The sequence below is a fragment of the Gastrolobium bilobum genome, unplaced genomic scaffold (genome assembly GCF_033153095.1).
Source record: "Gastrolobium bilobum isolate Gb01-03AN ecotype WA unplaced genomic scaffold, APGP_CSIRO_Gbil_v1 utg116841, whole genome shotgun sequence".
NCBI lineage: Eukaryota > Viridiplantae > Streptophyta > Magnoliopsida > Fabales > Fabaceae > Gastrolobium > Gastrolobium bilobum.
Genome location: NW_026899328.1, coordinates 7,078 through 20,338, shown reverse-complemented (window position 1 = coordinate 20,338; position 13,261 = coordinate 7,078). Strand labels below are relative to the sequence as shown.

At 39.3% G+C, this 13,261-nt stretch overlaps 3 protein-coding genes across 5 annotated transcripts; all 3 read right to left on the bottom strand.

Moving 5' to 3' along the window:
• Window positions 1-2,645: 2,645 nt before the first annotated feature.
• LOC133289698 (uncharacterized) lies at window positions 2,646-4,225 on the bottom strand. Its single transcript, XM_061487695.1, has 3 exons — window positions 3,989-4,225; window positions 3,488-3,904; window positions 2,646-3,269 (listed from the first exon to the last, which is right to left on the bottom strand). The coding sequence occupies exons 1-3, from the start codon at window positions 4,223-4,225 to the stop codon at window positions 2,646-2,648; spliced, it is 1,278 nt and encodes a 425-aa protein (XP_061343679.1).
• Window positions 4,226-4,399: 174 nt separating this feature from the next.
• On the bottom strand, window positions 4,400-5,402 carry LOC133289697 (uncharacterized). The gene is made up of 2 exons (XM_061487693.1): window positions 4,760-5,402; window positions 4,400-4,698 (listed from the first exon to the last, which is right to left on the bottom strand). Exons 1-2 carry the CDS (start codon window positions 5,400-5,402, stop codon window positions 4,400-4,402), a joined length of 942 nt encoding a protein of 313 aa, XP_061343677.1.
• A 3,208-nt stretch (window positions 5,403-8,610) lies between these two features.
• On the bottom strand, window positions 8,611-13,032 carry LOC133289696 (triacylglycerol lipase SDP1). Of its 3 annotated transcripts, none has more exons than XM_061487692.1 (4): window positions 10,881-13,032; window positions 9,983-10,126; window positions 9,017-9,713; window positions 8,611-8,872 (listed from the first exon to the last, which is right to left on the bottom strand). In XM_061487692.1, exons 1-4 carry the CDS (start codon window positions 12,297-12,299, stop codon window positions 8,724-8,726), a joined length of 2,409 nt encoding a protein of 802 aa, XP_061343676.1. In that variant the 5' UTR covers window positions 12,300-13,032; the 3' UTR covers window positions 8,611-8,723. The 3 variants fall into 3 exon arrangements, with proteins under 3 accessions (XP_061343676.1, XP_061343675.1, XP_061343674.1); XM_061487691.1 differs by having other exon boundaries at window positions 8,611-9,089; window positions 9,189-9,713; XM_061487690.1 differs by having other exon boundaries at window positions 8,611-9,713; window positions 10,881-13,029.
• Window positions 13,033-13,261: the final 229 nt, after the last annotated feature.

Sequence of the window (13,261 nt, the reverse complement as noted above, 5' to 3'; positions counted from 1 at the left end):
CGTGATTATATGATTTATTACTTGATTTTCTATGGTTTAAAATTTGTCACTTAAATTTATTATGATTACAAAAATATATCATTTCAAAATAAAAAACTTTAAATATTTTTAATTTAATCATTAATAATGTATTTCATTAAAAACTTATTTGATAATATCATAATTATATAAAATAAAAGTCAGAAAAAAAAAGAATTTTATATTTATAAAATCATCAGAGTCTAAGTGATATATTTTTGTTATCACGATATAAGTGAAAGTTTGAAATTATAGGAGGTTAAATAATAAACTTATTTAACCACAATGGATATGAATGATAAGTTTAAAATCATAAAGGATTAAGTGATATATTATTAAACTACAAGGAGTGAAAATGAAATTTTCGCTTAAAAATATATGTTATATCGTAGAGGTTTTATCCCTTCATCACTTGTGGAAAAAAGATGGGTGCACAAATCACATTCATACCATACCAAGAATATTGACATTTTAGGATTTTACTATGTAACCAACAATATGAAGCAAAATAACAATAGGAAGCCTAATATGTTTCGAGCTAATATGTTAGATTATAATCATTTGCAAAACCGAATCCAGCTTGTTTCTGTTGTGATTTCTATTTCATAACTTGATGTCTTGAGTATACATGCATAGACTAAAGTACAGCAGCGGAGTTGGTTACTTTGAATTCAATCATCTTTATACATTTTTCAAAATTATTTTGTTGCTTAATTTTTTTAGTTAATAAGGTAATTAAGCAAGGGAATTGTTGCTTAATAATATCTATTATACATATTATTCTACTTAATCTTTGGTTGTTAAAGTTATTGGGGAAGGATATTGTAACAATCAATTAGGGTTACTATCAATATTATTACCAATCAATTTCACCGTTAGATCGATTATGTTAATCTAACGATTATATTTAATACTTTATATTTATTTCCACCTTTGTATGGTTATGATTTCTCATATTTAATGCTTTCACATTAAATATGGAGAATCATAACCATACAAAGATGGAAATAAATACAACCGTTGGATCAACATAATCAATCTAACGGTAAAATTGATTGATAATAACATTGATAGTAATCCTAATTGATTGTCAGATTATCATACCCCTAGGTTATTTAGTTAATTAGGTAATTAAGCAGGGCTACGAGATGACACTCATGTCAAAGTAATTTCATATTTTCAAGAGACAGACAGAAGAGTTTTGAGGTCCATTAGCTTTATAAGTTGAGACATTAACCTTTTTTTTTTAGTACATATGAAGGCCGAAGCCAAGAAAAGGAAAACTAAGGATTAAAAATTCTGGCTTCCTGGATCAACAGGGGACCCACGCCAGAAGGAATATTGTGATAGACAACTATATCTTCTCTAGCTTCCAAGGGATTACCCGTAAGCCAGTCCGCGCATAAATTCTTTTCTCTAGCAATATGGCCAAACTTAATTTGCCAATTCATCTTAAGCCATTCTCTAATTCTGATGACTAAGTTTGGAAGCTGATCTTGGTTTCTGTTCCTGGAGATGGCTTCAATTGCAATGAGAGAGTCGCTCTCAATCAACAGGTTCCTTGCTCCCCAATCCCAAGAAAATTGTAATCCTTTTAGGATGGCCCAAAGCTCAGCACATAAAGGGTTGCATAAGCCAATCCTATAAGAGAACCCAGCTAGCCACATGCCTCTATGGTCGCGGATCAGCCCCCCACAAAAAGCTGAACTCAGGTTATTGTTCACCACCCCATCAACATTCAATTTCTACCAGCCCAAAGGGGGGATCCCAACACACTTGGTTAAGGAGCCCAATATTGTTAGCCTGAGATTGGTTCCCCACCGCCACATAAATATCTCTGATGTATTTCGAAATAACCAGTATGGGGTTCACTGGCCTTGAGAACAAAGGTATATGAATTTCTTTATTTCTTCACATCCAAATATGCCAAATCGTGGTTATAAAAATATCCTTCCTTTCGAACACCTGGATATGCTTCCAGCCGCCCGACAGGTTGCGATACATCCAATTCTTAGCATCCGTGGAGAAGAATTCTTCAGGAATGGCGTTGACAAACCAATTCCTCCAGATAGTTTTGGCCCTGCTACAATCTCTTAGCACATGTAGGATATCTTCCACCTTGTTGTTGCAAATATGGCAGAAAGGGTTCTGCTGGCAATCCTATCTTTGGTGAGAACCCTACCATGAACTACCAACCACGCAAAGGTTCGCAGCCTCATAGGGCCTGGCCATCTCCAAAAAAATTTCCAAACATCGTCTGTTACTAGGTTGTCAAAGCCCATTACAGTCTCATAAGCCCTCTTCACAATTTGTCCATTGCTCATCTTGTGCCTCCATTTCAAATGGTTCTTCCCCCCATTTGTTTCGGACGGAAGAATGGGTCTTATGCTCTGGATAATATCTTCCTGAAGGTGCAACCGTAAGCACCCTAAATCCCAGTTCCCCGTTCGTGAGTCAACTAAATCAGCTCACCTCAGCTGGAGATCCTCATCACTAAGCGGAGAGAAGGTGAGCTCACTCAAGGGCATATCCAGATCCGTCCATCTGTCTTGCCAGAAAAGCACATCAGAACCCCTTCCCAAGTCCCAGTGCAGTGTATGAAGGAAGGCCTCCCAAATATTGCCAATTCATTTCCATAAGGTGGAGGAGTCGTAGCTCTTGGCATTAACCTCTCTTCTCCAATCCAGATTGCGGCCATACTTCCCAATCAAGACCCTAACCCACAGCTCCTCTTGGTTATTTAACAATTTCCAAGAAATTTTGTGTAAAAAGGCCTCATTATGCCCTTGAAGGCTAATGATTCCCATTCCTCCAGCCCTCTTGGGCTTGCAAAGCGTTTCCCAGTCTAGGAGGTGCGCATTCTTTTTCAGATCAATATCCCCCAAAATGAAAGCCCTTTGAAGTTTTTCAATTTCCTTACAGGTGGTTATCAGTAAAGCACCGTGCTGCATATGATATGAAGGAATGGAGCTTATCACCGATTTGGCTAAAGTAACTCTGCCAGCAAAGGACAAACAGTGGCTCTTCCAACCAGCTAATCTTTGTCTGACCCTTCTGATGACTCCTTCATAATTCCTCCTCTTATTTCTCCCATGATCTAGCATAGCCCCTAAATATTTCCCTAAGGACTCAGCCTTCTTGAAGCCGCTAGCTAGGATTATGTCTTCTTTGATCTCCTCTTGAGTGTTCTTGGAGAAGAAAATAATTGTCTTCTCAAGGCTTATCTCCTGGCCAGACATGAGGCAGAACTCCTACAAACAATCCACCATTACTTTATATTGCACTAAGCTGGCTTCTCCAAACAAGACCAAGTCATTCGCGAACATAAGATGCGATATGGAAGGGTCGTTCCTGCCAGCCCTCATAGGGTACCAAGCCTTGTTCCTAGTCTTTTCCGCAATGAGGTGTGGCAGCTTGTCCATACAAAGGACAAAGAGGTATGGTGAGATGGGGTCACCCTGCCTAATACCTCTAGAGGAAGAAAAAGGACAAAAGGACTGGACTTGTTTCCATTCCACAGGATTTGGAAATTCGGGGTCGATAAACAAGCTTGAATAATGCTAATGAGATTTCGAGGGATGCCTATCTCTTGCAACACCTGATTAATGAACTCCCAACTCAGCCTATCATAGGCTTTAACAAGGTCTATCTTGATGGACATAAACGCTTTCCCCCCTCGTTGTCTATTCATCATATGTGTCATCTCTTGGGCAATTATCACATTATCATGGATATTCCTCCTTGGGATAAAACTCGACTGGAAGGGAGAGATCAGCTTTTTCAGGAGCGGCTTTAACCTATTCACGATGATCTTGGTCACAGCTTTGTACAGGACATTACAGAGGGATATGTGCCTGAATTGTCCTAGTTTCTCTGGTCTCTCCACCTTCGGAATCAGCACAAGGAGCGTTTCATTGATTGAGGATATAGCTTCTGGGTTGCAGAAAAACCTTTACATATCCATAGAGACCCTATCACCCAGGATGGCCCAGTTCTTTTGATAAAAGGCAGCAGGAAAGTCGTCTAGCCCAGGGGCTTTGTGCGGGTTCATTTGGAAAAAGGCAAGCCTTATCTCTTCCTTTGATACCTTCTTGTTTAACTCCACCAAATCCAAGTTTTCAAGTTGAGGCCAGTTAACCGAAGTTTCTCTCCATGGGCGATTATTGAGATTCTCGGCGAAGAGCTCTTTGTAGAAGGCAGAAGCCATCTCCTTCAGATTGATCACTAATTCCGAACACATATGCCAACCTCATTTCTGAGAGCTTCTATTTTATTTCTTCTCCTTCTAGTGATAGCCATGGTGTGGTAAAACCTGGTATTCCGATCTCCGTCCTGAATCCACTTCGTCCTTGACTTGTGGTACCATAATTGTTCCTCAAGTTCAAGCAGCAACTCTAGCTCCCTTTCTCAGATCAACTTCCAGTCTTTCCAGTTTAGGGTTGTGGTAATTCTCCAAGCTTTGCTGAATCCCCTCAAGTCTGCGGAGAATATTGTTCTTTTTATGGATAATGTGACCATATGTTAAAGTATTCCACTCCTTTAGAATAAGCACCAGCAGCCTAAGATTGCCCTCCGATTCCAAGTTGTTCCTCCAGTTCTCTGTTAGGACTTGTTTGAAACTAGGATGCTCAAGCCAGGGGTAAAAGCCGGAACGGGCTATCCTCCCACTTTTCCGAGTTCCTAAAGAAACTAATTAACAAACGGTTATGGTCAGAGAGAATTCTAGGGAGAATTTTCACACCAGCCTCGTCAAACCTTATTCTCCAGGAATCGTTGGCCACAGCTCTATCCAGCCTCTTGAACACCCGGTCCAGGTGAGCAAATTTGGGGCCCTTCCATGTGAACGTAGGGCCTGCTCCACCCAAGTCCATAAGATTACAGCTATCTAACACATCAGCAAAGTCCGCACATCTGTTGAGATCCACTGGGGCATATCCCCTATTCTCATTAGACCCCAGGATCTCGTTGAAATCTCCAGCGATGAACCAAGGTTCTTTGTTTTGCACATTAAACAACATAATTTCCTCCCATAACTTCCTCCTCTTCACTATATCTGGGCTTGCGTAAACAGCCGAGAGAATGAGTGGGTCTTTGTCTTGCCAGGAGATTCTCAAATGGATACATTGGAGGCTCTTGTCGACAAGGTCAATTGAGAAGGAGGTTTGGTTCCATAAGGCCCAGATGCCCCCAGCAAAGCCCCTAGCTTCCTCAATGATGTGGTTTGAGAAGCCCAACTTGCTGATAGTTTTAAGGGCTCTAGGCCCATTGACTCTAGTTTCCAAAAGAATAACCAATTCAACTTTGTGTTTCTTCATAAAGGATACAGGCATTCCTTTAAGCCTCCTCTTAACAGCTCCTCTACAATTCCAAATTAGTACATTCATTGATCACTAATTTGAATTTGACAGAGCTTAAGGTTTCTTCCATTCCTTTTTCCCTCCGCTCCCTCAAGGCCGGATTCCAACTTAACCCCCACGAGGCTTCCTTTCACATCTGGACTGATGAACATACCACTGGATTTTCCATCTTGAGAGGCTGTGACTGTCTCCGCTAAGTTGTTCGCTCCTTCTGGTGGCTTGTGGCATTTATTCGTGGGAGACCTTCCACTGCCAACCGCCTTCAGAGTAGACGAGAACATCTCCAGCGCCCTCTCATCCTCTTCTCTCGTCATATTCCTCATAGCCTGGAGTATATCTTGCTCTTTTCTTTTCATCTCTTCTTTAGCCAAGATGAGGCTAGTGTCTAAGCCCATGTTAGGATTCCTATTCTCTTCTTTATTCCTTTCGGTATTTTTCAAAATGATGGGGGTTACGCCATTTTTCCTCATCCCTTTCTTCTCTCTTTTGCCCTCTTTGGACGAGCCTGATGTGGAGGCGGTAGCGTCTGGCACCTTGGTTTTTTTTAGGGGAAATGGCACTGACCTTTTTGTGACAGCTCCATTGTACAAGGTCTTCTTTACCCCTAGGATCTCTTTGGCTTTTTGCTTAGAGGTCAACCTCTGCGTCTCTCTCTTACCTACTGACAGGGGCTGAAAGCTAGCAGTCTCTATTGGCGCTTCAGTATATTTTGTAGTCTCATTGGAACACGTTCCTTCACCTACTTTCTCAGCCTCCTCTCTCTGCCCCTCATTAATTATGGGGTACGCATTGGGAACTGGCTTGCCACTTTTCTGTCCTTTTTCTATTATTCTTTTCTCCACCTTGTTCTCTGGCGGACTAGATCCCCTCTTCGACATGCCCTCTACCATCGCCTTTAACTTGCGACCCTTGTTTTTACGTTTCACCACCATCCATTCACCAAAGGCATCTCCACTCTCCTCTCCAAGGTCAGATATTTTGTCTTTTGACACCACTGGTGAGTCCATCTTCATACTCATATCCCTTCCTTGATTACCAGCATCCACTCCTCCAGTGCAGGTATCTTGTCTATGCCCATATCTTCCACATCCAAAGCAGATTCTGCGGAGTCCTTCATAAGCCACTAGTAGGATCTTTTCCAACACCTCGAATCCACTTCTACACATATTCTGGCGTATCTTCCTTTATCAGTATATTCTCCCTCCCCTGCATCCGACTTCCTCAGAGAGTTTTTATCCACCTTCAAAGTCTTCCCAAATAAGTTTCCACTCCTCCACAGATGTTGCGATGTATAAAACTCAAGAGGTAGCCCTGGGATTCTCAACCACACAGCCAAATGCTTACATTGGTCATCATATGGATCAAACATTGGTCTCCACCTTTGAGTGGTTACATAGTGTCCAACTACTATCCAAGGTCCCTCATGTAGCACATGGAAGTAATCTTTTTCATCATGCAAAATAATTAGAATATACCCATTGTCTAAATCGATTGTCTCGAACTTCCCTGCAAGACACTAGAGTTTGGTTAGTCTAGCCATCAAAAATCTATTGTTAATCCTTTTTCCTAATAGTTTGATGATGAGTGAATTCCTCCATTTTTTACAATCCTCTTTGTGTTGCTTCATGGAAAAACGATACACTGGACACAGCGGGTCTTTTTGGATTGCAGACTCATCTTCCTCTTACATACCATCTTCTTCCTCCTCCCTTCTTTGAATGTCCATCCAGCTTTCCTCATCGCTGCCTAAATCATCTACTTTTCCATTTAGTTGTAGGACAATATCTTTGTACGTTATCATCCTCCTATTTTGCTCTTCTCTTTTTCCATTGCCATTTCTGATATGGCATGGTTCTGTATCTCCACCACTCAGTTGCATGGCTACCTTCTCATTCGTCTTCTCTTCCATGGTTGAGTCTTCCACCCCATTTTCTTTCGGCTTCTTAATACTCCTCTCGAGCATGTCTTCTTCCTGCTCTTGTAGATCTCTTCTATTGTTCGCCTTCAGCTCGTTCATGGCTTTCTTCCAGGGGGAAGTCATCTCATAGGTAAGGTTGAGACATTAACCTTAGTCCTGAACTCTTGTGACACACCCAGGTGAACTGCACAAATGTTTATATTCTGACAACTGCACAACTAGTACTATCTATTACTCACCTTTTGAAAAGTCCCACATTGAATCAACATAAAGCAGAAAAGTACAAGCCATAAATAGAAGAATCTGCACCCGAAAATATCTGTTTTTATCAGTTTAATATATGATCGGTGAGACATTCTAACCAGCCAGATCTTGCTTTTTTTTTTGGCGAGACTCAGCATCTTATTCTAGCGAAAGTAGCATCGTCTAATTTGAACGAAATTAAATACACTAAATCTGTAAATTAATTTTAAAATTTTATATTTACGTAAATTTTTATTTAAATAATAATATTTTAATTTTTTTTCCATTCAACTTTTTTATTAAAATAAATAATGACTCCTTTTTATTTTAAATTTAGTTACCGATATCTTTTTGTTTCTTTTTTATATCTTGTTAAAAGTTCTAATACATCATCACGAGAAGCTTGAAAACCATTTGGTGAACTGTATAAGACTACACGTCCAGAAGAAACTTTCAAGAAACATCACCTATCTAGCAGTTGCTTAACCCTTCAAGCAAACCAGAAACTAATCATCATTTTATTAATGTCATTTGATTCATATAATCAAATTCTATTTATCAACAAGGACACCACCTTTTGCCAATCTATGAAATTCTCAATGCCTTCACTGAGACTCTGCAACTCTATAATGCAATGAATTCAACCCACCAAAAAAAAAAAAACAATCATATGCATGGTAAAGTTTGTTAACAATAGCACACAAATGAAGGGCAAAAGTGAACAGAAAGAAAAAAGTCCTAAAGAGAATACAGAGAGGAGATTTCATTTATCTGCTAAAGTGAAAAATTTCTTCAGTAATCCAAAACTCAGTGCATCATCTACTAAAATTTAAAAGGAAAAATAAAAAATAAAAACATTTAACTGCATTGATTTTATCCATTGATTATGGTTAATGTTACCTTAGTCCCACTTATTCTTACATTTTAGTGAAAGAGTATCTACCACTGGACCACTAAATATTTACTCAGCAAAAGTGGTAGCTAAAAATCTCAATTTAGTTGTGGAATGCATGTATAAGCTCTTGTCTTCCTTAAATTTCTGAGTAACCCATATTATGGGTTATATTACCATGGGAAAATGAATACAGAGTATTGGCAAGACCAAATTTCATACTATTAACAATCTGGACAACAATAGCACCAAAGGATAAAAGTCACTACAAGAAAAAATATTTTCACCTTTGGGGCTAACTGTCAACAATGCTTTGATCCTTACCCAAATCTGTGCCGGAATGATCTGTGGTATTATAATTTGAAGTTTCAGTTAGAGACTTGGCGGTTGACGAATCGTCGTCTCCATTTTCGGAAGCTGAGCTGGCAGCATCCATCTCCTTCCCTGGAAAGTCAATTTGGACATCTTCAGCATGTTCATTGTTATAACTATCAAAATCATGACTCCTATTTGAAGGTGACAAGTCTTCTTTCTTCACAACATTAAAAACAATTCCATTATGGATCCGTTCAGGCTGTAAAAGATCACCTTCAGTTACCATTATGCTAGATCCATTCATGACAATCCTGTTGCCATTTTCTTTCTGATCAGATTCTGTGCTCTCGGAGCTCCTATCGGGTGTCATGAGCCTTGAACTGTGGTACTGAAAATCATGAGGGTTAGCATGAGCCACCATGCCTCTATTTAGTTCAGTATTAACTTCTAAGTTTTGGACAAAGTCAATGAACAAATTTGCTGAAGTAGTTCTCATCAAAGGCCCACCAGATCTGGTCCAAGAATTCAAGTCAGCACTTTCAGATTCACTGTCACTTGCATCATGTATGTCGCGGTGGGACTTCCAGTTTTTACCAGTGGCGCTGTTCGAAGCATTGACACCTTGAAGCAATGAGGAAGCAGCATCTGTAAGAAGGCAATCTTCAAGGGAGCCAGTAGAATTCTCTCGCGCAATGACATTCCAAGACGGAATTCTTCTTGATGCACTGAATTTGACAGTATTGGACAAACCATGAGAAGTACTGGACAGACCATGAGAAGCAGCGGCAGCTCTCTCAGCACTTCTTTTGAGTCTTCTCATGTGATTGAGAATTGCAACACACTCATCAAGAGCAAGCTCAATTCCACAATTCGCTTTTATGGCTGAAAGCTTCTCCCACGTGCATCTTCTCCCTTGGTTAGCTGCCTTTTGAAGCTCTACATAAGAAGGGTTCTGTATAATTTTGGAGTACTGGAACAGGATACAGGAGAAAAGACAACATACACAAGTTAATCACTAGTACACTGAACCATCCCTATTAAACGAATGATACAGAAATAAATTCCTAAACCTCTTTTCAAATTTAAGAAATAGAACATTGATCCTCTTTCTTTCCAAGTACATTAAAATTTTCAATAACCACTAGCACTTTTCTTCAAATTGATATCTAGTTGAAGTCATTTCTTTTATCTTCAAAACAAAAAAAAAACCTAGTTTATTGATTGTTCTTAGGCACATACCTGAGCAAGTGTTGCAGGCATAACAACTGTCACATCACCCTCCCAGTCTTGAGCAAACAGCTTGGCAAGTCCACCTAATGGAAAGCCAAGTTCCAGTACTTGATTACATCTATGTTTCACCTCCATCTCTGCTAGATGAGCAAGCTACAGAATCAGAAACCACATTGGATTATTATCATTTCATATTAAGAATATTATGGCATGAGCATACTGCACATCTAATAACTAACATGTTCGATGCCTTATTGCAACGACTGTTGAAAGACACAAACATTTTCCTAATCGAGTTGGGGAAGGGAGGGTTAAATCGAAGCTGCACGACATATTTTGCATTTAAGAGTTCTTTATATGCGGTCAAAGTTCAGGTTGGAAGTCAGGCTTGTGGTTAGTTTTGGAACAAATGGCAACATATAAGATGGTTCAACAACCTGTTTTGGTCATCCAAATTCTACAGGCATGAATTTCCCCTAAAAGTTGGTCGGGAGTGGAATAGTAGGGGCAATAAAACTCCACAGGGGTTTAGCCAACAAATAACAATTACATACTGCATGATATTTCATAGACTCACATAAGCAAACACACAAAATACCCCAAATCATATTCATCAGGAAAACACAGAAAATCTAAGAGAATAAGCAGATATAAGGAAATGAAATGAAACATATGTAGTAAAACCTTTGAGGTAACTGTCTAGGACCAGGTAGTTAGTCAAACAGTGAGGAACCATTTTACACATCAACTCAGGGCTGTGTGAAGTCTTTGGTTTGAGACTGAGACAAACGGGAAATACAGAAGAGGAAATTCATTTAAGAAACTAAAATATGCAATGACAATAAACAGACACATCCATATGTATGTATTATTGTGCTTCTACAAAGGCCCAAGTCCATGAACATACCTTGGCAGCAAAATTACCTCCGTAAGCTCGTACAAATTCTTTCAATCTCAATAATGGTGCAATATGAGGATTGGCCTGACTAACAATAAAATGATTGACATTGAACAGCTCTTTCAACTGCATCATAGGTAAATCAATCTCCAAGCTACCATCCCTCCAACGTCGCACCGGTGTGGAACCCTCTTCAGGACCCAAATTAAATGGTGGATGGTAAGGGACAATCTCTCCACTTCTATCCTTTGCCATCAATTCCTGAGCCTCAAAAAGGCCAGGAAAGGCACAAGAAGCAGTGACTGCACTCCATATAACAACATGTGGTGATGTTAAGTAGTTAAGACATCTAGGTGGTTCATGTTTTCTCGGGGAGCAAACTGTAATCCCAAGAATTCGACCTGTCATGTCATAAGCTTCTTGAAATGTAAGATTGCTTGTTAGATGCCTCAGCATAATTTGCAACTGTCTAATCTCGTGAACTGCACCAAATGTTGTGACCCTCTTCACAACATTATAAATCCCACCCATTTGATCAAAAAACTGCAATGAGTGCAATGAATCCTCAAAAAAGCTTTGAAGCTCAGGCCAAGACCTAGTGGCAACAACAGAGCACATGATGGATCCTACACTTGAACCAGCAATTATCCTAGGCATAAGTTTATGTCCTACCAGTGTTTTAACTACACCCACATGAAAAGCTCCGAGGGAAGCACCTCCACTTAATAGCAAAGCAGTCCTCCCAAATGCATGTCTAGTTTCATGCATGAAAGCAAGCTTTTCTTCCAATGCAAGCTCCTCTGAATCAGAATCACACACCATTCTCAACTGAGTTGATACCTCATCAATATACTCCTTGATTAGTCTAGGCATATGAAGCCTACCTTTGTGAAGCTGAGGGTTACACATATTACCTAGATTTCTAACAAGATCAGCTCGCATACAAAATATTATATCTCTAAGAGATCCCTCTTGCCGTCGATGGCGAAGCTCTTGAAGCTTGTTTCTCACCAACTCTACATCATAAAGGTCTGATTCATTCATCTTTGGTGTCTCTTTATCAAGCATCCTAGCTGCATGAGCCCACTCCTCATAGGTCAATGCAGATCTCATCATATTTCTCCAAAATTTCCTCCTATATGCCATCTCAGCCCTTACCTTCACATTTGTGTACCGTTTCAGCAAGAAAGCAATTATTGTCATCATTGCTAATATCCCCTGAGGGTTTCTTGGATGCAACCATGATATACTGGGTGCCCAAAATCCCTTAAACCTATGGAAATTATCCAACAACACAAAAATTATCTGATGCCTCAAATGGGAGATAGACTTGCAGAAAAGAATCCTGAAAGCAATTGCTCGGCCAAGAATGCCTGAAGGGCCAATTCGAAAATGGTCAACACGAGCCTCATTGCTTATATGATCCATCTCTTGACCAAAAGCTAAAAGTACACAATACTATTCTTTGTGATTGCAAGATCACAGATTCGAATTCAAAAAATAGCTTCTTTGCATAAAAAAGTACAAGGACAAGGCTGCTTATAAGGATGGAGCCCTCTTTTACTCTTCTCACAAGTCAAAACTCTGGAGGGACCAAGCAATCTATAAGAGTTCAATAAGGAAAAGCTGGATTTTTTATGATAATATCAAAGAGTACAATCTGAAAGGCAAGGCTTTTGGCAATTGGGTGTTTCTGGTAGACTAAAGAAAAGCATATACAGTTATTGATATACACTGGAATCTCACACAATGATTAATCTTTTGGAGGTATCCTATGTTTAACCCCAAAGCTAGTGTATAAATGAATGAATAATGGAGAAAACAAGGACCCTGTCAAAGAGAAAATCAACAAAAGTTCCCAACAAAAATGAAATCAAAAGAACTTAAGCGCACACACTGGGTAAACAAATAGATTATGCATCAAAACTGTACATTTTATTTGAAGAAATAAAAACTGAAAGTACATAATAAGTGCTGAAAATCCTCTGCTTTTTTTTGTATTGTTTTAACTCCAAACCTGATGTGTAGACCTCTGAAAGACTTGGAAAAGCGATGGTTTTGAATCAAGCCCAGAAATCACACATTCGATTAAAAGGGGGCAAAATAAAATAAAAATTAAAAAAAAAAAAAAACAATTTCTGCAAGCAGAGAACAGACCCAGATGGGATATATAAGAAAAGGAATCAAATGAAAAACAGCGAGGGAAGGATCAATGGAACGGAAAGGAAATAAAAAGAAGAAAAAGTTCCCGCTAAGCCAAAGGAAGAAGGGAAGGCTTAGCGAGGAAGAGAATCTGTATATAAATGATTATGATAATTAAAATTATGAATAAATGAAAGTGAAAGCGAAGGTGCATTGGGATCTGCGAGGATGAGATCAAGAGATATCTT

Excerpts from the sequence above, each read along its gene's own strand:
- LOC133289698 (XM_061487695.1), bottom strand. The coding sequence starts at position 4,225 with ATGGCTTCTGCCTTCTACAAAGAGCTCTTCGCCGAGAATCTCAATAAT. Across the intron at positions 3,905-3,988 it reads GGGCCATCCTGGGTGATAGG|GTGGAGAGACCAGAGAAACT; the intron begins GTCTCTATGGAT and ends CTGATTCCGAAG. Across the intron at positions 3,270-3,487 it reads TCCTTTTTCTTCCTCTAGAG|GAGTTCTGCCTCATGTCTGG; the intron begins GTATTAGGCAGG and ends GATTGTTTGTAG.
- LOC133289697 (XM_061487693.1), bottom strand. The coding sequence starts at position 5,402 with ATGAATGTACTAATTTGGAATTGTAGAGGAGCTGTTAAGAGGAGGCTT. Across the intron at positions 4,699-4,759 it reads AATAAGGTTTGACGAGGCTG|GAACTCGGAAAAGTGGGAGG; the intron begins GTGTGAAAATTC and ends TAGTTTCTTTAG.
- LOC133289696 (XM_061487690.1), bottom strand. The coding sequence starts at position 12,299 with ATGGATCATATAAGCAATGAGGCTCGTGTTGACCATTTTCGAATTGGC. Across the intron at positions 10,127-10,880 it reads GAGGTAATTTTGCTGCCAAG|CTTGCTCATCTAGCAGAGAT; the intron begins GTATGTTCATGG and ends CTGATTCTGTAG. Across the intron at positions 9,714-9,982 it reads TGCCTGCAACACTTGCTCAG|TACTCCAAAATTATACAGAA; the intron begins GTATGTGCCTAA and ends ATCCTGTTCCAG.